Source organism: Schistocerca cancellata, chromosome 4, assembly GCF_023864275.1.
Source record: "Schistocerca cancellata isolate TAMUIC-IGC-003103 chromosome 4, iqSchCanc2.1, whole genome shotgun sequence".
In the NCBI taxonomy this organism is placed as follows: domain Eukaryota; kingdom Metazoa; phylum Arthropoda; class Insecta; order Orthoptera; family Acrididae; genus Schistocerca; species Schistocerca cancellata.
Genome location: NC_064629.1, coordinates 779,745,471 through 779,772,692, shown reverse-complemented (window position 1 = coordinate 779,772,692; position 27,222 = coordinate 779,745,471). Strand labels below are relative to the sequence as shown.

Genomic DNA, 27,222 nt, shown 5'->3' with positions numbered 1-27,222 from the left:
AAGGATTCATGATTGCAATACAGGATCAAACAATAAACACCAGATATTACAGCAAGCATATTATTAAAGATCCCAATACCACAACAGATAAATGCAGACTTTGCAAACAACAAACAGAAACAGTATATCACATCACAAGTGGATGTACAATACTAGCAAATACAGAATATCCCAGAAGACATGACAATGTAGCAAAAATAATACATCAACAACTTGCCATAAAACATAAACTAATAAAACAACACGTTCCCACATACAAGTACGCACCACAAAATGTACTGGAGAATGATGATTACAAATTATACTGGAACAGAACCATTATAACAGATAAAACAACACCACATAACAAACCTGACATCATACTCATCAATAAAAACAAGAAATTAACACAACTAATCGAAATATCCATACCCAATACAACAAATATACAGAAGAAAACAGGAGAAAAAAATTGAAAAATACATCCAACTGGCTGAGGAAGTCAAGGACATGTGGCATCAGGATAAAGTTGACATTATACCAATTATACTATCAACTATAGGAGTCATACCACACAATATCCACCAGTACATCAACACGATACAGCTACATCCAAACGTATATATACAACTACAGAAACCTGTAATTATTGATACATGTTCAATTACCCGAAAGTTGCTAAATGCAACATACACTGTACAATTAAAAGGAAGTCATGCTTGATCAAGGTCACTTTCCATTTTTAACTGGACATAATGTCTGAGACAGGAAAGAAATAATAATAATAATAATAATAATAATACAGAACTGCACTGGAGAAAATATATTATTTTACTATTCACATAGGGTAAATTAGAAACAATGGACAGTTCCATCAAAAGATTGTTATAAACATCTGTCTGTCCATTCATAGCACGTTCTTTCCTTCTTACTCCCTGCTGTTTGGCACAAGTAAGTGATTTGTTTTGCATACATGTTTAATGCACTTTCCACACAACATGTTTATTTTATTGTCATTGCTTGAAAGACAGAACTTAGTGTGCACATTTAGTAGGGTTTCATGTTCCTGCTGATTTGGGCCCACCTGCCACTCCTCCAGGCTCTTGGATGCTCCTGACCATTCTTGGAAAATGCTTCCTTGATGCAAAGTGCTCTGCTACCAGTGTCTTCCATGTTCCTCTGAAAATATTCTTCCTCTACTCAATTTTCTTGCACTCAGGGGTTATACGTCCTGAGAAAAATGCCAGAATTTTTTAATCTGGGAGAAAACCCAGGAATTTTTTAGAATTCCAGGAATTTTTCATGATTGTAGTTTTCAGTTAAATTTTTGTAGTTTTAACTGGTAAGACCTGACATTCTAACAAAGAATTTTATGTTATCCAGCTTCTGCAGAGTAATACTGTAGCAATAAAGCAAAACAGAGAACAGCACCAAAGTAAAACTTAAGTTGCACAGAAAATGCACCATTTTCAACAACAAAACGCGGTGCACACACAAGTGTCTGCTGACAGCAAAATGTTTCAAAGCCTTTAGGATGAAGACTATGCAATACTTCATAACAACAGACTCCTTTCGATGAGCATGATGTCACAACTGTGTACATTTCTACCAGGTCATGAGAAAATATTGAGAGTGGTTGTGTAAGAAGTGTTACTTGCAAAGTAAATTTCCTTTTGTGCAAGATGAATTATATTATGTGCAAGAATGTGCAGTGAATTTCTTAAATCACAGAGCATTTGACTCTTCAAATCTTAACACTTTGAAGACCAACCACTGATGCCCTTATTTAAAATTTTTGTGGCACATTTGCTTTTTATGCATCTTACAGGGTAACACACACAAAAAACAATGTTGTATGTTGAAAGCTCAGCTTTTCTTGTAGGGTAGGTATACTGTGTGTAGTCCTATAAAAATATAAATAATATGAAACCATTAACAGTGATGAGGAATACAGGAAACGACTCATTGCAAGGCAGAAGTGATGTGTCGTCGATAGGCACACAAACAAAAGGGATGGAGTTTGGCTAGCTTTCGGAATGCACTTTCTAGGAGAAAAAAAAGTGTGTACACACACACACACACACACACACACACACACACACACACACACACATAGTGTTTCATAACCTTCCTTTTTTTGGGGGGGGGGGGGGGGGGGGGTAGCGGCATGGGGCTATGCATGTGCATACGTTTTTCCTACAGCTAGAAAAAGGAAGTGTATTCCAAAAGCTAGCCAAGCTCCGTACCTTTGGTTTGTGTGCCTATCGACAATGCAGCGCTTCTGCCTTCTGCATGATTTGTCTCCTGTATTCCTAAATAGCTCATGATTTTCAACCAGAATTTTCCACACATTGTTAATCATGATTTTGGTATTGGCTGGCTACATCACATATCCTATGCACTCAATATCTGCTGTTATTGGCTGACATCATGTGGCACGAACCACAATTGGCTGACAAAAGCACATTGTGCTGCACAATCTTAATTTTAGTGCTTTGGAAGCTACCATACTATATTTTGTGGAATTCGTATTTATACTTTAATAATACAAACCTATGCAGTATACATGTAGCTGCACATAAAAGATCTTTCTAAAATGTGTTGTTTTTTGCTGGGTTTTGTTTCCCAAAGTGCTGGGAAATTCTTCATCCATGTATAAAATCTGTAACATTTAAAGGATTGATAAGTTTTGCATCTCCAAGGGAAAGTATACTTCACTTAAAATGAAAAAGTGTGTTTTTAACAGGGAAATCTGGTAAATTACTCCCCCCCCCCCTTTCTCCAGCATATACACTCTGTGCTTTCCAATTTGTGAACAATCAAAAGTCCACAACACATACTAATTACAAACAACAAGAATATTGTAGAAAACCATCATGAGCCCTCTGTTGGTTTTCCATTTGCATGTATATTTACCTGTTAGCTGATAGTTTGTCTGCGATAGGTTGATTATAATCTAAATCACTTTCCGCTTCACATCACACCCATCACGGATTTCCCCATCATGATGGATAGTGCTCACAAGTACAACATTCTTATTTCACTTGGGAATATAACTGACTACCATAGTGACATTTGTGAAGTAAAATGAAGGGCTATGACCCTCCTTGTGGGTCATATTTTTGGGGAAGCTCTCACTTTTCTGTATTGTTCCTAACATAGTAACTTTCCTTTTCAGAAGCAGCTGTCCCAAATGGTATGACATAGAATAGTCATCAAATGTTACATTCTGATCTTGCAAATCAGAGGCAAGATCAGTAACTACTCTCATTCCCTTATTACTTTTTCCCTCGTGCTGCTGCTCCCCTCCCCTCCCCTCCCCTTTCTTCTAGAAATTTGGGCTTTCAGTGCATATGAAGATTTGCTGTCATACACTGTCCATATTTTGATCCCATGTTTTGACAGTTTGCTTGGGATGTACTGCTTGAATCGATAGCATTCTCTGAATGGTACTAACAGCTCATTGACTGTGACATCTCCAGGATTATACAGTTTAGGAAGGACTTCTAACAAATTCTCCCAAATACAAGAAGCTGTGGCAAGTTTATCAGTACATCATGTTTCCTCTCATGTAGATTTCTTATCAAACCACAAAACATGCGATATTTTACATAATGTTTCAAGGGAAATGGTTACTTGAAATATGTTCCAGCCAGTATCCTTACCCCACAGACTTTTTGTACATTGCCCATATGAGCGGCATACACCTGCAAGGAATAAGCCTTAACTATGCATGAAAACAGAATCATCAAGGTTTGTCCATTGTTGACCATAAACTCATTCCCCCCTCATATTGTACAACCCTGTTAAATCATTCTGAAGCACTGTACAGAATACTACTTCAGATGAACTTTTTACTTAACTTATTCCACCTCTTGCATACCTGGTAACTCGTGGGATACTGTTGATGACATTCAAAGCAGGTGGGCAGCTGTGTTGTGCTGGTGGCTGCGACTGCCATTCTATGTTCCCGTTTTTAGGAATAGAAGTCTGTACACTATTTCGAACAGGCTTTGGACAGTCATCACTGTCATCATAACACTCACTTTCAGAGGCATTACTGACATGATGTTCGAACTCTGAAAGTTATCCTTCATCTGTTGTGGTGTTTACATCATTCGCTGATGTTGAGGTGGAAGAATTGATAATCACTATGATGTCACAATTCAGACTGATCACAAATGGTAGAGAATTTAGTCTATCAATTCCAACTTAACAGAAATGATGGATAATTCAAACAGTTAAGTGCAAATGACAAGCCCAGTGTTGTAACCACTGTGCCTTTGTTGATTTGTCGAATGTTGAGAGTAAGTCAGTTATTACTACTATAAAATAAAACAGTTAACCAGACAATATTTGACGTTAGAGTAATAATACTAATGTTGTGGTCACTATGATCTGAAACTTACATATGTAACTATTACGGCTTGTGACCAAATGGCTTAAACTATTTTAAAACTTTTTTAAACACGTACTACCCTTGAATTTTCAGACAGTTATCAGCTTTCATGAAGTTATCTTGATAGTTAAATACTAATAAATGAAATTTGTAAGCATTTCGAATCATACAGACCAGAACAAAATAGCCGGATTAAATTACACTGATGAGCCAAAACATAATGACCATCTGTTTAATACCTTGTTTGTCCATCTTCGGAATGAAATAGATGACTGATTCTGTGTATCAGGGATCTGACAGTTTGTTGGTAGGGTATAACATTAAATGTTTCGGCACAGCACATGTAATTCAGGTAAATATAGGGTCACGCATTTTGCGTGAGCAGTGATGGCACACAATAGCAACCCAGATGGACTCCATAGGATTTACTTTAGGTGAATTTGTTCAGACACATCAATGCGAGTTCACTATAATGCTCTTCAAACCACTGTAGTATCATCCTGGCTCAGAGAGTTGTACAGTTATACGAGGTGCATTCAAGTTCTAAGGCCTCCGATTTTTTTTTCTCTGGACTGGAAAGAGATAGAAACATGTGCATTGTTTTAAAATGAGGCCGCGTTCATTGTCAATACGTCCCAGAGATGGCAGCACCGTATGGCAGATGGAATTTTACCGCCAGCAGCGAGAATGAGAACTGTTTTAAATACTTAAAATGGTGATGTTTTCCTTACTTGAACAGTGTGCAATCATTCGTTTCCTGAATTTGCGTGAAACCAATTGAAATTCATCGACAGTTGCAGGAGACATGTGGTGATGGAGTTATGGATGTGTCGAAAGTGCGTTCGTGGGTGTGACAATTTAATGAAGGCAGAACATCGTGTGACAACAAACCGAAACAACCTCAGGTTCGCACAAGCCGGTCTGACGAGATGATCGAGAAAGTGGAGAGAATTGTTTTGGGGATCGCCGAATGACTGTTGAACAGATCACCTCCAGAGTTGGCATTTCTGTGGGTTCTGTGCACACAATCCTGCATGACGACCTGAAAATGCGAAGTGTCATCCAGGTGGGTGCCACGAATGCTGACGGATGACCACATGGCTGCCCGTGTGGCATGTTGCCAAGCAATGTTGACGCGCAACGACTGCATGAATGGGACTTTCTTTTCGTCGGTTGTGACAATGGATGATACTTGGATACCATTTTTCAATCCAGAAACAAAGCGCCAGTCAGCTCAATGGAAGCACACAGATTCACTGCCACCAAAAAAATTTCGGGTAACCGCCAGTGCTGAAAAAATGATGGTGTCCATGTTCTGGGACAGTGAGGGCGTAATCCTTACCCATTGCATTCCAAAGGGCACTACGGTAACAGGTGCATCCTACGAAAATGTTTTGAAAAACAAATTCCTTCCTGCAGTGCAACAAAAACGTCCGGGAAGGGCTGTGCGTGTGCTGTTTCACCAAGACAACGCACCCGCACATCGAGCTAACATTACGAAACAGTTTCTTCGTGATAACAACTTTGAAGTTATTCCTCATGCTCCCTACTCACCTGACCTGGCTCCTAGTGACTTTTGGCTTTTTCCAACAATGAAAGACACTCTCCGTGGCCGCTCATTCACCAGCCGTGCTGCTATTGCCTCAGCGATTTTCCAGTGGTCAAAACAGACTCCTAAAGAAGCCTTCGCTGTTGCCATGGAATCATGGCATCAGCGTTGTGAAAAATGCATACGTCTGCAGGGCGATTATGTCGAGAAGTAACGCCAGTTTCATCGATTTCGGGTGAGTAGTTAATTAGAAAGAAAATCGGAGGCCTTAGAACTAGAATGCACCTCATACTGCTGAAAGATGAGAGTGCATCTGGGAAGACATCAAGCATCAAAGGATTTAGGTGGTTCACAGCAGTCAGTTGTAGTGTTTCGGGGTATTTGTAAACATCCCAGCAACTGCCTAAATCCGAGAGCCATGGAGTAAACACACCAACAATGGCGTAATGAACATTTGAACAGCAGTAGTTGTTTATCTGGTTTGCTATCTCAAGTCCTAAAGTATACATGTACGGACTTTTTTGAATGTACTCGAGAGTGGTAGTAACGTAGCAATTGTTTGTTGTGTTAAAAGAAATAGTGAAAATGGTGGGCAAAATTTACCCTTGTTTGTGAGAAGTGTGGCTATTTATTTAGTAGTGCAGTAGAGAGAACTTGCGGAAGCGTTTCAGGAATCTTCACCGCAGTTGGATCAACAGGGAGGTGGCATGGAAGGATCCAGACCACCAAACAACTACTCTGAGAAGAGAGGATAGAGGTATACTACGTTCATCTGGCAGTGTATTAGGGTCAGCAAAATATTGCCCAGTTATATCTGCATGGGGCACGACTTCCCACTAGTGCTGGTATAAGATCCACCAAAAACCCTACAAAATATACATCAGCAGGAGAAGAGGGGAGAATACACCACACAGTGTGTCTTCAAGTACCCTTCAAGTGCAGGAGAATGTCTCCCATAGCATAATACTGCTCCCACCAGCCTACATCCATGGTGTGTTGCACATTTCGAGCTGCCATTCACCTCGATGACGGCGTTTGTGGAGATGACCCTCAACCTAATGTAGCAGAGGTGTTATTCATCCAAAAAGCCAACATGTTTCCATTGATTAATGGTCGAATACTGATGGTCCAATGCCCACTGCAATTGTAATTGATGGTGTCGTTGGGTCAGCATGAGAACACTTAGGGGCTGATCTGCTGTGGAGCTCCATGTTCAACAATATAGGATAAATGGTGTGCTCTGGAAAACTTGTATGTTCACCAGCATTGTGCTCTGTCAGCAGAGATGCCACAAATCACTGTGTATCCTACTTTAAAGAGGAGACAGGCCTCTGACCCCCACATTGTGTGAGGATTCATATACGTCTGACCATTTAATGCCCAGAGGTAGTTTCACTATTCTCCTACCTCTTTCCGTAGATGCTAATGACAGTAGTACATGAACATTCAACCAGCTCCACCATTTTAGATATACTCATTCACAGGCTGTGCATAACAACAATCTGCCCTTTGTCAAAGTCACTTATCTCAATGGATTTCCGAATTTTCAGCTCTTATTACTGCTAAGGTGATCTCCCATCTGTGTCTGCTCGGCTTACATACTTCTGTTACTAAATAACATACCCGCAACAACACCAGGCTCCATCCAACACTGCAATGGGCAGTGGTTATAATTTTTTGGCCCATCAATGTACACGTTCTTAGAGTGTATCTGATGTAACTTACTTTCTGTTAAACATGTAGTATGAGATACCAGATTTTATTTGTCAGACCTCTTAGAGCCCATCACACAAGGGGTGAATCGGATAAAATGTGTACCACAAATATTGTGGAAATGAAAAGTGCTATTGACATACAGTTTTCACAGAATGGGTTGGTAGTTAGGGGCTCATCTTATTCAGTAAACAGATTGTAATAATACTTAGAAGTGTATTTTTAATGCAAACACACATTTCTTCAATTGTAACGTTACCTATTTACATTAACAAACTAAAAGTAGAGTAAATTAGAATGTCAGTATTGTTCATTGTCAGACTCTAGTGTAAGTCGATCACAGGTTATCGTATTTTGAAACGTTTCCACACCAACACTTGTTTGTGCCATTCAGCCTGCATAGTTACTAGGTATGATGCTGTTATGTTTGCTTACAGTGTGCTTATGTGTTCCTTGACCAAATTGTGACTTGCTAGTCAGTTAGCATCTGACAGTCCCAGCGGTAGGTACTGGGTGGGTGTTAGTATTTACCAATGCAGAAAAATCTGACATGCTCATGGTGTATGGAGAGTGTAGGAAGAATGAATTGCATTCTTGTACAGTGTAGGCCTCAAGATATCCCAATAAACATCAACCATCTTCAACCTCTTCAAGCAGTTACATGAAAATGGTAGCGTAACATCTACGCAAAGTTACAGAAGGAAACAAGTGACTGGAAGAGAGGGAAATTGATATTCTTGCTGCTGTTACAGGTGATTCCCATGTTAGCTTCTGCATGCACAACCACATGAGACAGTGACAAGAGTCAGGCATGTGTCCTGCACATTCTCCGCCAACATAGGTTCCATTCCAATCACATCTGTCTCCACCAAGAGCTGCATGGAAACTATTATGAGAACTGTGTTAACTTTTGTACGTGGACATTAAGGCAGGATACGCTAGATGTGTAATATATCTTGTGTAGTGAATTGAGCCACATTTACCAAACATGGCCAGGTAAACCACTGAAATATGCACTATTGGTCTGTTGACAATCCCCATTGGCTTTGTAAGCTGGAATGTCAGTGTCTATGGAGTGTAAACGTGTGGTGTGGGATAGTGAACTATCAGCTAATAGGCTCATTTTTCATAGATGGAGCACTGAACGTGCACAAGTATCTCAACCTCCTTACATGCCATCTACCACGCATGCTAGAAGACGCTCCTCTGCAGACTAGGAGGAAGCTGTGGTACCAACATGATGGCTGTTCAGCCCGTAGTTCACAAAGTACTACAGTGTGTCTCCATGTTTTATTTCCAAATTGTTGGATTAAACACAGAGGACCTGTCCCTTGGCTGACCCATTCCCTGGATTTGATGCCTGTAGATTTTTCTCTGTGCTGACCCATTCCCTGGATTTGATGCCTGTAGATTTTTCTCTGTGCTGACCCATTCCCTGGATTTGATGCCTGTAGATTTTTCTCTGTGGGGACAGTTGAAAGAAACTGACTCAAGGACTCACCATCTACACTTGATGATAAAAAATGATGTATTACTGCAAACTGCTCGGACATCTCCACTAAAATGCTAGCAAGTGTGCAGCAGTCGTTCCATGCCAGACTGGAAGTGTTTATTGCCACTGCCAGTGGTCATTTTGAACACAACCTGTGATGATCAATTGTCTTGTTACTGGCCAGAATCCACATAACATGTGTATGCATTTATGTTGATCTTCAATGTGTGTGACCACAAGTATTGCACAAGTGTCAGTGTGGGAAGGTTTCAGAATATGACATCTTGTAAACAACTTGCACTAGAATCCTGCAACAAACACCACTGACATTCTAATTTACCCTACTCCTGGTCTGTTAATGTCAATAGGCCTTGTTCCATTTAAAAAGTATATGTTTGCAAGGAAATACAATTTCTGTGTATTATTACAATCCATTGATTGGACTGGTAGTAAGGGGCTCATATTGTTAGACATTCTGTGAAAACCGCACATCAATGGCACATCCTATTTCTGCAGTATTTGTGGTGCAAGTTTTAGGTGATTCATCCTGTATATGTGAAGATACTCTGTATAATCATATTTTTATTGGTCAACAGTTGTGATAGTGTCGTGTACTTTTTGGAAGCCTAGGAAGACAAAATCTGTTTACCTGTCACTGTTATTCCAGAAATATCACATGTGAAAAACTGATTGTTGTTTCCCGAACCTTTTCTGATTCTTTAAAGTGGGTAGGTTTTTGCTTGCTCTGCAAGAGAATTCTAGCATATTATTTTAAAGGAGCTACAGTAGCCTCTCTGTCCTCCCTGTACAATAGTGTTTGTGGAATTTCTCCACTGACTTAGAAATCAGTGCTGCACTAAAATTTTCCTGTTACCCCCACCCCCTTCCCCTCCTCCTTGCCACTCAGTTTTTACTTAATTCCACGATTGTGCTTCCATAAATTGTTTACTGTTTAATTTTTGTTGTCTTATTGAGCAAGGTGGCACAGGGATTTAGATCTGTGCCTGTCCATCCAGCTTTAGATTTCTTGTGGCTTCCCCATATCATTTAAAGCAAATATTGTTTCTTTCAAAAAAACAGCTTTACCAAATCTAAATACGTGCTGCATCCCTAATGACTAATCACTGACAACACATTAAATGTTTATATCATTCCTTTGGTCTTCTATGCTTAAGACTGAATTTTGTTGTCCATAAGTTATCAGTTGGTGGATGTGCTGTGTTGGATGTGCTGTGTTGGATGTGCTGTGTTGGATGTGCTGTGTTGGATGTGCTGTGTTGGATGTGCTGTGTTGGATGTGCTGTGTTGGATGTGCTGTGTTGGATGTGCTGTGTTGGATGTGCTGTGTTGGATGTGCTGTGTTGGATGTGCTGTGTTGGATGTGCTGTGTTGGATGTGCTGTGTTGGATGTGCTGTGTTGGATGTGCTGTGTTGGATGTGCTGTGTTGGATGTGCTGTGTTGGATGTGCTGTGTTGGATGTGCTGTGTTGGATGTGCTGTGTTGGATGTGCTGTGTTGGATGTGCTGTGTTGGATGTGCTGTGTTGGATGTGCTGTGTTGGATGTGCTGTGTTGGATGTGCTGTGTTGGATGTGCTGTGTTGGATGTGCTGTGTTGGATGTGCTGTGTTGGATGTGCTGTGTTGGATGTGCTGTGTTGGATGTGCTGTGTTGGATGTGCTGTGTTGGATGTGCTGTGTTGGATGTGCTGTGTTGGATGTGCTGTGTTGGATGTGCTGTGTTGGATGTGCTGTGTTGGATGTGCTGTGTTGGATGTGCTGTGTTGGATGTGCTGTGTTGGATGTGCTGTGTTGGATGTGCTGTGTTGGATGTGCTGTGTTGGATGTGCTGTGTTGGATGTGCTGTGTTGGATGTGCTGTGTTGGATGTGCTGTGTTGGATGTGCTGTGTTGGAGAAGATATTGTGTAAGAAATTTCCTCTCTCTCAAATCATATTTAAATTAATTTTTATCTTATTTCATTTACTATTGTATTTACCCTTACATTTTTTGGAACATACATTATTGGTCTGTTGACAATACTGAACAAACTACTGTTCCAGATGGGCTGGTCAGTACTTGCCTTCATGCCTTTATGAAGTGCAGCTCTCAGTACAAACAAAACCCCTAGCTTTTGGAACCACAGGCAATTCTCCAGGACAAGAAAGAAGATGGTTGGGAAATTGAAGGGGGGGAGGGGTAAAGACAAAGCACACAGACTCCAGGTTAATTGAGGACAAGGCTTTTGAGAAATGAGGAGGAAGAGAGGCAAAAATGGGATGTCATATTATTCAACATTGGGGTCATATTATTCAACCATTATAATTATTATTTTCTCAGTACACCAATATCTACTGGGTGTTTAAAGTTTGATTCCCTCCCCTTGCTCTTCATTACAACAGTTATCACTATGAGCTAATACTCATTGCTTGCCTATGTACATTTGTTTAGATAAGTCCTTCCTCACGTGCCAATGCATTATATTTATTTATAGAACATTTTGCTTTTGTTATTCATTTGCTCAATTTTTATGATCAACTCTATCTTGTAACTCCAATCCCACAATGGACCATAGCCCTATACTCAAATATTTTACTTTAGAAAAAAGATTACTGTTTGTCTTCACATTTACTTAAGCAATAAATTTATTCTGAGGATTGTAACTTCAGATAACTGTGACTGTTCAGCTCAAAGTGTAATCCTCAAAATATTTCATTTTACCAGAATGCCTGCATAACTTAGCTCACATCTCCAATTTCAGTCACTCATATAATTATATCCGAACACACAAAATTGCAGCTCCAGTTCAGTATCAGATCCCTCATCAAAGTCCTCCTCCATTCCTGAGATATGCATTCTGTTCAAAAGTGTAACCTATGGCCCTACATCTAAATTCAATCACACTGGCATTGTCATGTCCCAAGCATCAGTTTTGACAGGGATTGAGCAACTGGTCTTTGTGCTACAGAGAATTCATTCAGTTGACAAATTAAGAGGGAGACTTGATTGTCTGATGTGAATGCCCTGATAAAAGTTAAGGAAATAGGTGGATGACAAGTAAAATAAATGCTAGAAACGATTAATTAACATTGAAGTTTATACCAAATGTTTAGTTCAAATTGACCTTACAGGATGAGGTACCTCCATGCTTAAAATCAAATCCTTGCACAGAGACCGTGATTGTCTATCACTGTTCTGTCTGCTTACTCAAACCCACGTCTGATCCTATGATCAACAGAGCCTAGCAGCTATTTAATTCTGACCCAGCAACATTAGGTTAATATCGGCTGCCTCCATCTGCTATCACTTCTCACTCCTATGTCCACTGAAGCTGTCTGCTTCTTTCCATTACTGCCAATACTCGGATAACTTTTTGATTTTGAGTCAATAGAAATCACATGATTTTGAAGTGAAGAACTTGTTGCACCATGTTCGGAGTCTATTTTCATACAGAAAACAAGTTCCTTGAAGCTTGTTCAGTAGAGAATGGAAAAGGTGAAAATTTGAGGGTGCAAGATCAGGTGACTAAGGTGGATGCAGAATGACTTCCCTACCCACTCCTGTATAGTATTTATTGTCAGTCTGGCAGAATGCAGGTGGGCATTATTGTGGAGTAGCATCACTTCGTGCAGTCTTCCTGGCCATTGCTCTTGGATTATATTTGCAAGATGTTTCAGTTGTTGGCAATAATTGTCAGCAGTGATGGCTACACCTCCGGGAAGCAATTCGTAGTACACCACACTGTCGCTGTCCCACCAGATGCATAATATTCTCTCTTTTTGATGCACACAGGTCTTTGTATGGGGAATTTCTGCTTTGTTTGATCTCAACCATTCCTTTCTTTTCATTATGCTATCTTAAAGAGACCATTTCTCATCATCAGTAATGATTTTAGAAAGGAATGGCCAGTGTTGTTCACAAGCCAGTTGATAACAACTAGAAGTGCACATGTAGTCACCCATTAGTTTTTGTGATTTTGGCTTAGAGCATGCGGTACCCATACACCGGATTTTTGAACCTTCCCCATTGCATGCAAATGTGGTGGAATGATCACAGTTTATAACATTTGCCAGTTCTTGAGTACACTGATGTGGATCATTGTGTCTTAATGTGTTCTAATGATCTTCAACCCAAACGTCTTCCTGAAAATGGAGAGTCATTAATGTATAAACAATCCTCCTTAAAATGAGAAAACCATTTTCTTGCTGTTCTCTGTCCAGTGGCATTATTCCCATACACAATGCAAATGCTTCTGGCTGCCACTGCTGCTGTCATGGCTCTATGGGACTTAAACTCAAGTAGCAACAGTGAATTACAAATAAAAAATGACAGTTGATAAATAAACTAATAGCAGCCAGAATATCAACTTGCAAAAATAACTCTCTCATCTGTCACTATGTTTAGAGTGTGTTGAGATGACATATTGTCTGGGCATTACTTTACTCTGGTAGATAAAACACAAATTTTCCCACAACAGTCGTTATTGTCAAAATAATTCTCTACCATATCATTCCGAAACAATCTCTGCAGCATTTTACACTGATCGGCCAGAACATTATGATAGCTGTATTATCTGGTGAGGAATGACTGCTAGTCACACGCACATTGTGTGTAGTATCAGTGAGCGTGCTGTCTGTCCCCCCAGGGGGCTTGTGATTCTTTCACGACTTTGTGTGTGCACACGAGGGCCCCCAAGTTATTGCAGCCCATTGTTCCATTGCAGGCTGCATTTCCTTCACCGTGCCGCTCCCTCCTCCATCCTGACTCCTTCCTCACTGACTACTCCTTCCCCTCTCTTGGTTTTTTTTTTATTTATGTTGACCTGACTATCCACCGTGCTCCCTGTTTTCCGTGCAATTTTGTTCTTGTTGCCTGTTCTTTTGTACTTTTAGCATTTTTGGTCCCCTGTTCAGGTTTGACAACCACTTCTAAATTTTCTGTCCTTAGTGAGCTATTTGGTGAATAACTCCCTCCCTAGTGCCTATGATGTAGATTCCTCTCTCCCCCCCCCTTCCTACCCCTATTACTTTCCTGCGGTAGCCCCCCTTCCTCCCTCAGCCCACTCGGTCACCAAAACATGCAGCAGTCCATGTGGTGGTGCTGCTATGCCCCCATCTCGCTGAACCTCTTGCCAACACAGGGATCACACTACAGATACCTGAGCTGTTCCCTCCGCATGTATGCCAAAGGGTAGTTCCTTGTCATCCTTGAGCATCGGACCTCCCGACAATGGCTGCTGTGCCAGACGGCCGCTGCTGTGGCTCAGTGGTGCCCATAGGGAGAGCCCCTGGTTGGAGTGGGTGGTATCAGGGCAGATGCTTGATGCATGAAGTGTATAACGCTCCAAAAAGCTGGCCATTGTCAAATGGGCGTATCCCCCCAAACGTTCCCCTCCACCCATCCACCCAAACGTTTTCCCCCCACCCACCCAAACGTTTTCCCCCCACCCACCCAAACGTTTTCCCCCCACCCACCCAAACGTTTTCCCCCCACCCACCCAAACGTTTTCACCCCACCCCCCCACCCACCCACCCACAACAATCTGAATCCTATAATGAACTCTTCACTGAATGGGAATTCTTGCAGGCTCTTACCTCACCACATGACACAGTCCCAGACGTGGATTCCATACACAACCACATCATCCACCACTTGGACATTACCCAGAGGCAACATCAACTCGGGGTCTTCAACTGCATTTGGCTCGTGGGTGCCTCCCCCTCGCAATGATGAGACTGCATAGTTATCTTCATCATTAAGCCTGGGAAGAACCTAAGGTCTCTTGACAGCTACTGCCAGATTAGCCTGACCAACATACTTTCTAAACTGCTTGAGAGAATGAGTAGCTTCAGGCTATGTTGGGTACTCGAATCATGGGGCCTTTTGTCCCCATATCAGTGTGGTTTCCAAAGAGGATGATCTTGAACTGATCGTTTACTCAGATTGGATACAGCAGTCCAACAGGCTTTTACTATCAGCACCTTGTCGCAGTCTTCTCAAACCTACATAAGGTATACAACACAGCTTGATACCATCACATTTTATTTACCATCCATGACTGGGGCTTTCACAGCCCCCTCCCAATTTTTATCTGCTAGTTTTTATCCCCTCGGCTCCTCAGATTCGAGTTGGTACTTCACTCAGAACCTCTCAGATCCAGGAGAAACAGTATCCCACAGGGCCCTGTGTTAAGTGTCACACTCTTCTTTATTACCATCAATGGGCTTGTACCTTCTGTTGGTTGTTTGGTTACCCAGGCGTTGTATGTCAACGGTTGTTGCATCTTGTGCAGCTCCCTCTTGGTAGCATCTTCTGAACACCAGCTCGAAGGCACCATCTGATGGGCCTCTGCATGGACCCCTCTCCTGTGGTCTCCAGTTTTCTGCCTTCAAAGTGCAGGTTATGCATTTTTGCTGTCAACCCACAGTACAATCCGATTCAGAACTTTATTTAAGCAACCAGCACCTAGATGTTGGAGCACAATCCTGTTTTTTTGGGCATTATTTTTGATAAAAAGGTGACGTGGCTGCCCCATATTCTCCACCTGAAGACCACATACATGTGGAAGCTTAATGCTCTATGCTTTCTGGCCCATACATCTTGGGGTGCAGACTGTGTTACTCTTCTCCATCTTTACCACACTCTGGTTTTGTCCAGACTAGACTGTGGTTGTCAGGTTTATGGCTCGGTGACTTCTTTTACTCTGAAAGTACCTGACGCTGTTCATCGTTATGGGGTGTGTCTGGCTATGGGTGCCTTTAGCACTAGTCCTGTTGACAGTCTCCCCACAGAAGTGGGGATTCCCCCTCTATAAATACTATGGAGCCAACACCTGGTTTGTTATGTAATTGCCATTCGACGATTCCCTGACCATCCCATTTATCTTGTCATCTTTGTAAATGAGGGGCGTCTCCCATCTGATATCCACCCTCAGGTGGGATTGCTGCTTAAAATATGTTTCACTTACCTCTGTCAGGATCTCCATCTTGACTTACTGGAAAGTTCTCCATGTATTTCCTCCCACACCCTGCCTTGGATGGTGCCTTTACCACTGATTAGGACCAACCTATTTCAGAATCCTAAGGTCTCTGTCGCTCCTGTGATGTTCCGGTGTCTTTTACATTCAATCCTAGAGGAGTTCCATGGTGCTATCATCTTCTACACTGATGGTTTTAAAATGTTGGATAAGGTGGGATCTACTGGCATTAAACAACAGTTACTGTTGGGGTCATGCAGAGTTTACACAGCAGAACTGCTAGCCTTTAACAGGGCCCTCCATTTGGTTTTTCATGCCGCCCTCCACAGTGTTTTAGTATGTACAAACTCGGTTTGTATCTTTAGACCAATGCTACTCTCGTCACCCTTTGGTCTCTGCTATCCAAGATCTTATGTCTGCCCTTGGTCATGCCACCTGCTCTGTTGCCTTCCTCTGAGTCCTATGATGCGGGCATCCCAGGGAATGAACTGGCTGACCATTTGGCTAGAGGAGCAGATACTTACCACCCCCTCTCCCATCCCCACCAATTTCCTTTCATGATTCCAGGTGTAGATATGTGGATATACATTAAATCTCTCTTTGCCCAAAAGTTGATTTACATCTAGTGCACTACTACTCTCAGTAACAAACTCTGCACAATCAAGGAGACTATGGCAGTTTGGAGGTATTCCTTCCACTCCTCTCAGTAGTAGTCCATTGTCTTATGCCGTCTATGCATCAATCATACTAGGCTCACCTATTATTTTCTCTTGTGTCATGAGCCATCACCACAATGTGCTTGTGCAGTCAGACTGATGGTATCCCACATATTGGTGGAATGTCACCCTCTTTTGGCCATTGATACTAAGTATAGCCTTCAAGATTCCTTGACTTAAATGTTAGCAGATGATTCATGGATGGTTGAACTGATCCTTAGTTTCCTATGTGAAAGTGGTTTTTATTTTCAGTAATAAGGTTTTGCTTTACTCCTGGAGCAGAGACAGAGTGATTGGGGCTCTCTTCTTGTTGTCTAGGTCTGGGAGACACGACCCCTCCCCCGTGCAAAGACCACTCTTTTAACCCTCTGTTTTTCCAATTTTTTAGATTTGACCTACTCTTCTATGCCTTCTACTGTGTGTGATTTAATTTCCTTGCTTTATAGTTCAACCCCTCTGATGGGATCTGCCCCCTTTCAATGGACCCTCTATCTTATGCAAGTAGCTTTTGAATCGCACGATTGATGACACCCCCCTCCCTCCCTTCCTCCTCAATCAATCAATTGTGTTGTCTGTGTGTAGAATGGGGACACATGCAATCGATCTGAGTTTGACCAAGAGCAGACTGTGATGACCTGGAGGCTTGGCACAAGCATTTCGGAAACTGTATGACTTGTTGGATGTTTGATGAATGTGGTGGTGAGTGTCTTCAACATGTGCGAAACCAAAGGGAAACCACATGATATCATGGGGTTGGGCAGCCACCCCTCTTTACAGATGTCATATGTCGTAGGCTGGGCAGACTGGTAAAACAGGACAGGCGGCAAACTGCGGAAGAGCTAACATCAGACTTTAATGCTGGGCAGAGTACAAGTGTGACTGAACGCTCCTGACAATGGTCCTCTGCCTCTGGTGACCCAGCATGTGCCAGTGTTAACACCACGACATTGGCAACTACGACTGAAATGGGCATATGACCATTGGCACTGGACATGGGCGAGGTGGCAGTGTGTTGCATGGTCTGATGGATCCCAATACCTTGTTCATCATGCTGATGGGAGGGCACGTATCTGTAGTCTTCCAATGGAACAGCTTCTTGACACCTGTCCTGCAGGACAGAGGCAAGCTTGTGGTGACTCCATTATGCCCAGGGAAACACTGACATTGGGCATCCATGAGTCAAGTGGAGCTCATGCAAGACACCATGATGGCTAAGGAGTATAATACACTGCTTGCAGACAACATCCACCTCTTTACAAAGATCATGTTTCCCGATGGCAGTGGCATTTTCAGGAAGATAGTGTGCCATGTCACAAGGCTGAGAGTGTGATGGAATGGTTCGAGGAACATGGTAGGGAGTTCCAATTGATGGGCTGCCCCCACCCTTACCCCTCCCCCAACTCACCAGATCTGAGCCTGATTGAACACATTTGGGATGTGACTTAATATGGCATCAGAGCTCATCACACCGCCCTCCCCCTTCCCTGGAATTTACAGGAATTAGGTGACTTGTGCTTGCAGATGTGGTGACAACCTACCGAGGCCTCAGTGCTTCCATACCGCTGTTATCCATGCCGAAGGTGAACATATTGGCTATTAGGTAGGTGGTCATAATATTCTGGCTGATCAGTGTACATTGTGTGCAGCATGTTACTATAACCAATATAATAAGTATTATGTTATGTAAGTAATTATAGAAATGAGAAATGTCTGAAATGTTTCATCTCCTCTTGCTGTTCATTGTCCATTATTTCCAGGTCATCAAACCTTTTCCCTGCCACTTGCAATCATCAAGCTGTGCGACAACATGATCTAAAGATAATTATAAATTTAACAAGGAAATTTTTGTCTTTTTATTATTTACCACACAACAGATCATTTGAAAATTGGGGCAAACATGGCTAAAATACACTCCTGGAAATTGAAATAAGAACACTGTGAATTCATTGTCCCAGGAAGGGGAAACTTTATTGACACATTCTTGGGGTCAGATACATCACATGATCACACTGACAGAACTACAGGCACATAGACACAGGCAACAGAGCATCCACAATGTCGGCACTAGTACAGTGTATATCCACCTTTCGCAGCAATGCAGGCTGCTGTTCTCCCATGGAGACGATCGTAGAGATGCTGGATGTAGTCCTGTGGAACGGCTTGCCATGCCATTTCCACCTGGCACCTCAGTTGGACCAGCGTTCATGCTGGACGTGCAGACCGCGTGAGACGACGCTTCATCCAGTCCCAAACATGCTCAATGGGGGACAGATCCGGATATCTTGCTGGCCAGGGTAGTTGACTTACACCTTCTAGAGCACGTTGGGTGGCACGGGATACATGCGGACGTGCATTGTCCTGTTGGAACAGCAAGTTCCCTTGCCGGTCTAGGAATGGTAGAACGATGGGTTCGATGACGGTTTGGATGTACCGTGCACTATTCAGTGTCCCCTCGACGATCACCAGTGGTGTACGGCCAGTGTAGGAGATCGCTCCCCACACCATGATGCCGGGTGTTGGCCCTGTGTGCCTCAGTCGTATGCAGTCCTGATTGTGGCGCTCACCTGCACGGCGCCAAACACGCATACGACCATCATTGGCACCAAGGCAGAAGCGACTCTCATCGCTGAAGACGACACGTCTCCATTCTTCCCTCCATTCACGCCTGTCGCGACACCACTGGAGGCGGGCTGCACGATGTTGGGGCGTGAGCGGAAGACGGCCAAACGGTGTGCGGGACCGTAGCCCAGCTTCATGGAGACGGTTGCGAATGGTCCTCGCCGATACCCCAGGAGCAACAGTGTCCCTAATTTGCTGGGAAGTGGCAGTGCGGTCCCCTACGGCACTGCGTAGGATCCTACGGTCTTTGCGTGCATCCGTGCATCGCTGCGGTCCGGTCCCAGGTCGACGGGCACGTGCACCTTCCGCCGACCATTGGCGACAACATCGATGTACTGTGGAGACCTCACGCCCCACGTGTTGCGCAATTCGGCGGTACATCAACCCGGCCTCCTGCATGCCCACTATACGCCCTCGCTCAAAGTCCGTCAACTGCACATATGGTTCACGTCCACGCTGTCGCGGCATGCTACCAGTATTAAAGACTGCGATGGAGCTCTGTATGCCACGGCAAACTGGCTGACACTGACGGCGGCGGTGCACAAATGCTGCGCAGCTAGCGCCATTCGATGGCCAACACCGCGGCTCCTGGTGTGTCCGCTGTGCCGTGCGTGTGATCATTGCTTGTACAGCCCTCTCGCAGTGTCCGGAGCAAGTATGGTGGGTCTGACACACCGGTGTCAATATGTTCTTTTTTCCATTTCCAGGAGTGTAGTTCAAAATGATTGCTTGACACTTCCTACAGTGGGCATTTTTTTTTTTTAAATACTGGTGTTAAAACTATTAAAATGAAACTGAATGAAATGGCCAATGGTCTGCTGTGGCTGTATTTGTTTAGGTCACTTATAAACCACCCCAACCGGTTTCGCAAATTTTGAGTTGCATCTTCTGGTGCATAGTAAATGGTATGTCACAGGTTGCAGAATGCTGCAGTGTAATGATTGGTGCTGAAACCTTTACCTAGCCTTGCCACTCAATTGATAAAAAACCATCACCAAATGACGGTGGCCCGCCGGCAAATGACGGTGGCCCGCCGGCAAATGACGGTGGCCCGCCGGCAAATGACGGTGGCCCGCCGGCAAATGACGGTGGCCCGCCGGCAAATGACGGTGGCCCGCCGGCAAATGACGGTGGCCCGCCGGCAAATGACGGTGGCCCGCCGGCAAATGACGGTGGCCCGCCGGCAAATGACGGTGGCCCGCCGGCAAATGACGGTGGCCCGCCGGCAAATGACGGTGGCCCGCCGGCAAATGACGGTGGCCCGCCGGCAAATGACGGTGGCCCGCCGGCAAATGACGGTGGCCCGCCGGCAAATGACGGTGGCCCGCCGGCAAATGACGGTGGCCCGCCGGCAAATGACGGTGGCCCGCCGGCAAATGACGGTGGCCCGCCGGCAAATGACGGTGGCCCGCCGGCAAATGACGGTGGCCCGCCGGCAAATGACGGTGGCCCGCCGGCAAATGACGTAAGTCATGTCTGTGCTATGTTGCAAACTGTACACATTCCAATTAAAATATGCTATTGTCAGGATTTTGTTGCTTGATATAGGCTGACAAGAGCATTATTAGTAGTATTTACGCATAAATTTGGTCTACCTGTATGAACATCCCTGTACTATATGCTTTACATTTACTGTAAAAATGTTTATAGTAGTGCAAACGTATGTCTGTTCAGCTGTTTGTTCTTACTTAATTCTTAACAATTTAGTTGTTCAGGCGACAGACTTGTGTACTGTCTTGTTGCTTTGTCAGTTAACAAAAACTCTGCTTCAGGCTGGATAAATTTGTACTTTCCTCTTGACTGAACAAGGAAACATTTTATACAAATTAAACATATCATTATCAACTAAAAGTACAATTACTACATAATATGATATACGTCCAGCTGTGAATACACCTACATCAATTAACTTTGATAAGAGGTATTCTGATGATCCAGCTAGAGGAGCATAAAACTTTGTCTTTTAACTCTTCTCTTATTAAACTGAGAAATTTTACAATCTGAATTGGACTTGTGTGGCTGCAATATGCTCTCTTGTGCATTGACAATTGCATTTATTTGTTCATATTCTGCTTCCTTTGTCCCAAATTCATCTGGCAGTTGCAACACCTGTTCATATATTGTTACAAATGTTGTTACCCTGTTAAATTTAATGTCTGCTTCCTTAACGTATGACTTAGTGGATATTTCAGGTCTTTTCAGACTTGATTCTAAGGCGTGTTCATTTGCCTTTATTGCATTTACTACTCTATTGACTCCAGGCAGTGTTGCTCTTACTACTGCCACTTATTCTTTAGTCAACTTTGGAGTCTTCAAGAGTTCCTTCCCATGGCCTATATGTGTTCCTTATAATACATAGCATAAGCTTCATCTATTGTTCAAACTATTATTTTACTTACCTGTCTAACAAAGTTAAAGAGACCTCTCTTTCTTCTGCTCTTGTGCCTTGTTAATTGCTGGACTGATTTCTGTTGCCCTGTGACTTTCTGCCTCTGTTCTGTTAGTAGTTCATCTAACAGGTGACACTCAGTTAATCCCACATTCAGTTCATTAATTGTGTCCCTACATCTCTGCATTGCCAATTTTCCACACCTTTCAGTCTTCTGAAATTGATCTGTTATGGTATTGAATTTACACATGTTACAATTCTTCAAGTAGTACTGTACATTTCGGCTTCCCCAAAATTATGTAATACAGTCCTGAAGACTTACCTATGTTAGTTATTTCAAAACCCCGGGTCATTTGCTCTTAGTTGGAACTTCAGGCAATTACTACTATTCGTGGTGGGGGGGGGGGGGGGGGGTAGCAGCAGCAGCAGCAGTAGAAGTGACATTCCTCCTGCATGTGCCATGCCTGAAACTAAAAGTATTGTTTCAATCTGTTTGCATGTACCTTCCTTTTAACCTTTATTATTACATTTGGAGTATTAACCCTTACTACTGCATGTGGCCCTCCGCCACTGTGAATTTAGCTTTCTAGATCTGTCTTGTCTTACCAATTAATTGAAGAGCAATACTTTTTCACTGATCTTAAATTCTTTCAGGTTCTGTTTTTCATTCTATTGTTCATTACTTGTTCCCTTATTCTTTACTGTCAATTCTCTCAATGTTTTGTGTGCTTCCTGCATTCTTGCCCTCAGTGTATTCACATATGATTGATAATTGTAACTTGCATGCATTGATTCCTGCTGCAGTATTCCTGGTACGTTTTTGTTCCGTACAATGGTTCGAACGGTGTGGATCCTCTGCTATTATGTGGTGTGGTATTAAACACAAAAATTGTATATTGCACCCACTTGTCCCACTAAGTTTGATCCCCTGTTCAAAATGCCTTAGATATTTGACAGGTTATGATGATAATGTTCTAGTGCACCATTGGATTCTAGGTGATAATCTGTAGTCTTTATCTGCTTAAACTGTAACACTCTACTCTCTCTTCTGAAAACATCGCTCAAGAAATTCAAACCTCGATCCATTACCAGGACTAGTGGAATTCCATACCTTAGTGCTATCTTTTCCACAAGCACTTCAGCTACTGTATCTTCCCTTTCTAATCAGAACTGCTAAAATAAATTTACTTATATCATCCTGACAAGTTAACGTATCTCTTAACTGTACTTGATGTAATTACCCACTGTATCAGCTGTGTCTGTGATCTCTGAGAGTGTTCTTGTTTTTGCTTGTGTATACTTATGTCTCTAACATGGTGGAAACTCCTGTATATAGTCATAAATATCAAGCTTTATTCCATGGCACTGCTTATGAGACTTCATTCTCTCAAAAGTTCTACACATACCTCGGTGACCTCGAAATGGGTTATCGTGCATCTCTCTTAATATAGTCTGCTTCTCTTCTGGACTATTTCCTCTTCATTTTCTATTTCTCTTGCTCCCTCTAGGGCTATTTGTGCTTGTTGCAAACTCTTGAGGTTATCTTCCTCAGTTGCTCTGTCCCTACATTAGTATTTTTATGAACTACTTGTTTCTTGTCTCTTTGTTCCTGTTCTCCAGGCCTTATTGTGCCCAGAGCATCTGCATTACTGTTCAACCTGCCTAGTTTATATATAGCCTCGAAATCATAGTCTTCAAGTCTAGACTTCAGGAGTCTAGGACTTGGATCCTTAACACTAAAGGTACGTATTAACAGTTTATGGTTGTTAGCACTGTAAACCTTCATCCATATATGTATGGCCAGAACTGTTTCACTGCATATAATAGAGCCAACAATTCTTCCTCTGTGGTACTATTGTTCAATTCCACCTTATTCAGTGACCTGGATGTGTATGTAATGGCCAAGTCTTCACCAATTTTCTTGCCTTGGGACAAAACAGCCCCCAGAGTTGCATTGCATGCATCAGTCATCACTGTGGATGGCTTCACAAAGTCTGGATACTGAAGCAATGGTGGGTTAACAAATTTCTTCAGTTCATCAAACAGTGTGCTTTGTCCTTCACCTCATTCATATGTTGTTCTTTCCTTTAATAGCTCATGGGATGGCTTCGCAATTTTGCTCAATTTAGCAATAAATATCCGGTATTACCTGATCAAGCCAAGAAACACTCTCAATTCTTCTGCTGTTCTTGGCTGAAGAAAGAACTTTACCCTTCCCACTTGTTCCAAGAATTCTTCACATGCTGTATTACATGCCAGTTTTTCCATAAAAACCTTTTCAGATCTCAAATACTTCTCATTTTGAATCCCACCCATGACCTGAAAGCAGACAACTTTATTGTAGCCGTGTTGGTGGTGGTGGTGGTGGTGGTGGTGGTGGTGGTGGTGGTGGCTGAAGCAGCAGCTGCGTGAGCATAAAAACCCATTGTTGAGCGTGGTGATAATATTTAAGAATAGCTGCGCCATCTTGCAATTGATGACCCTCTCCCTCTACATCATGACTCGTGGGGCCCCTTTTCAACTTTACTGTATGTGACAACCTCCACCCCCACCCCACCCCTCCTTTTTCCTCTCTGCTGAAGTATTCACATGTTGTGCTGCAACCTAGAAGCACTAATTTATTTGTATGAATTTTTATTGGTCTAATGATAGCTGCACTTCCTGAAGGCACTCCATCTGTCATATTGATTTAACAATTTTCTGAATAGGATTTTCCTGTATTAAATGGTGAACTTCTTTTTCAGGTCATTTACAGCAAACAGGGCAACAGAAATTCACAGATGATCCACAAGGATCTGCTATTATAATGGACCATGGGTGTGAAAACTCCAATTTTAGTAGCAACATGGGATCTCCTGCCCCCACAGTAGGAAATGGTATGAACCAGCCATGTCTGACAATGTATAATACACAGTACATGCCAGTGTACCCAGTTGATGGAGAGACACAAGTTGTTCCTATATCAGTGCCTTACTTTCATTATCCAGTAGCTACTAATATACCATTAGCTATTACTCAGGAAACTGATTCAAAAAATGACACCTCATCACTAGCTCAAACCACCAATTTGACACAGCCAGTTCCTGCTGAAAGTAGCTTCTATCCTGGATATGCATATTACAATATTGCAACGGGCCCATATATTCTCCAGCCAGGAACACTGTGTCAATCTCCTGGAATTGTACCTCAAAGTGCTTCTCCTAAATGGAATATGCCAGTTTCATTTCATCAGTGTGCACAATATTCATAAGGTGAGATTCCAAATTCTGTTATGTCTGTAAAGTGTATTGAAGATTTCCTGTATGTCTGTGATGGTTGATAGCTGTGACGACAATGAATATGTAATGGTGAAAAATTATGTAAACTAACAGATATAAATTGTTCTGTTCAAGTTATCACATCAATGTCACTTTGATCATTATGCACAAAATAAGATTTATAAAATTAAGTGCCATGTACATACATCTCCTTCACAGTATAACTTAAACTGTTCTTTCATAGACAAGATGTAGTAACATTGATAGAATTTTTGTATATGATACTGCATATTTATGAATCAAGAATGAAATTGTATCTATGCTAATAAAATTCAGAGATCAAATCTCTGAAACTTTCAAGTAACATCCCATTATTATAAAAACATTGTCATAAATCTAAACACAATTTAAAAAAATCATGCTTTATTGTTACATGATACAGAATGTTAAAATCACAATAAAAATTACAACACTTGTTAATTATTAATGTTTCATATCTTTCAAACAGAAGTTTTCAGTTATATACATCTAAATATTTATTCTGTTTTGATTTCATTAATAAATTTCTTTGACATTGCATATTGTCAGTTCTTAATTTAGTAGATGTCAAATGAACTCCCCAATGTATTGAGAGTAAAGTCAAATCATTTCATGCTTGCAGAAAATATGCAAAACTGTTTATTTTCCACAATGCTACAGACACAAGATGAAAGCAAATAATGCAGAAAAGTGAAAATGTTCACCATTTGTATCATTACAGGAAACCATATAATGAACGATCATGCACTATGCTTGCCTGAAAATTGTTAATAATGCAGTTAATGAAAGATTCAACAATCATTTGTCGGATAATGGACTGGGTTTGCAGGTTTTGTAACAGGTTTTCAGGAAACTCAGGTACACACACACACACACACACACACACACACACACACACACACACACAAGCCGTCTTGTAGCTAAAAAGAGAAACAGAGTATTTGTGTTAATTTTTTATTTTAGCTTATTCATCATGATATTTTACATCTACATTCTGTGGCTTTTCCCCTGCCATAACTACACCATAGCATACCCACATGTTGTAGACAAGAAAGGGGGAAAAAATGACAATCAGGGACAAAACCCTGAATAGCATTTGACATGTTAATTAATCCTTTTGCTGCTGTGGGCATCTGTATGCATACTGTTACACTATTTCCGTGGTGCTGTGGACATGTATAAGCACATCACTTTGGTTTTGCTACAGTGCTATGAATGTCTGTCTGCATCCTGAGCTACCGACCTCTCATTGCTGTGGTCAAGTTACTTTCATCTCTCTGTGAATAACAAAGTTTCAAGTGTTTATCATACAACATACATGCCTCATTGCGTACTATCATTTGAAAAAAAAAAAAAAAAAAAAATGCATTTCGGTATCTTGAACCCTTTGAGATATGGTGATTATTATGGGCACATTTTGGGTAGTTGTCCTTCGGATATAAGACCCAATAACTTGAGAACGAAATGATACCTCATTCTGCTCTCAGTTTTAAATAAAATTTCTTTATCTTGCCTACATTTCATTCACCACAGTATATTAGCTAAAATCAACCATACACAAAGTTAATACAATGTGTTTTTTACCTCTGCAAAATCTTTAAGATTTTGCACAATATTTTTCTTAATTTTATGCAGTGTGGTAACTGTGGCACATAATGAAAAGAAATTGTCTTTTACTGAGCAAAGATACTGGATTGTAAGATGTGCAAAAATCATATTTTTTCACCTAATACTTTTCAAAATATAAGATAAGTATTTACATCAGTTGGTGCACCATCTCTTGGCATAGGCACCACCATTTGGTGAGCAGTACTGGCATAACAAAGGTCATCTCAGCACGGAATGCAGAGAGCACACCTGAAGCAGTCAAAGGGTTAACACTCAGTAGGTACAGTCACCAACACCTTAAGTTCAAAATATTCATGCGTTACTATGTTACACAATGCATTTTCGTTCCTGTGGGTTCATCAATAAGTGTAATTTGACTCTTACACCAGTTCCATTGTAGAGTGGGAAGTTGTCATCGGGAAGTGCATTCTAGAGACTATGCAGCACTCCGTGACATTACATTGGTGTTCAATGTGCAGAACTGTGTTTC

At 41.9% G+C, this 27,222-nt stretch overlaps 1 protein-coding gene across 1 annotated transcript in view; it reads left to right on the top strand.

The window, feature by feature from the left end:
• Positions 1–25,429, top strand: part of LOC126183797 (uncharacterized) — a 258,705-nt gene extending 233,276 nt beyond the window's left edge. Inside the window, exon 15 of the mRNA XM_049926039.1 lies at positions 24,573–25,429. Within this exon, the coding sequence (XP_049781996.1) occupies positions 24,573–25,078 (506 nt within the window). The 3' untranslated portion in view covers positions 25,079–25,429. The remainder of the gene's footprint in view (positions 1–24,572) is intronic.
• Positions 25,430–27,222: the final 1,793 nt, after the last annotated feature.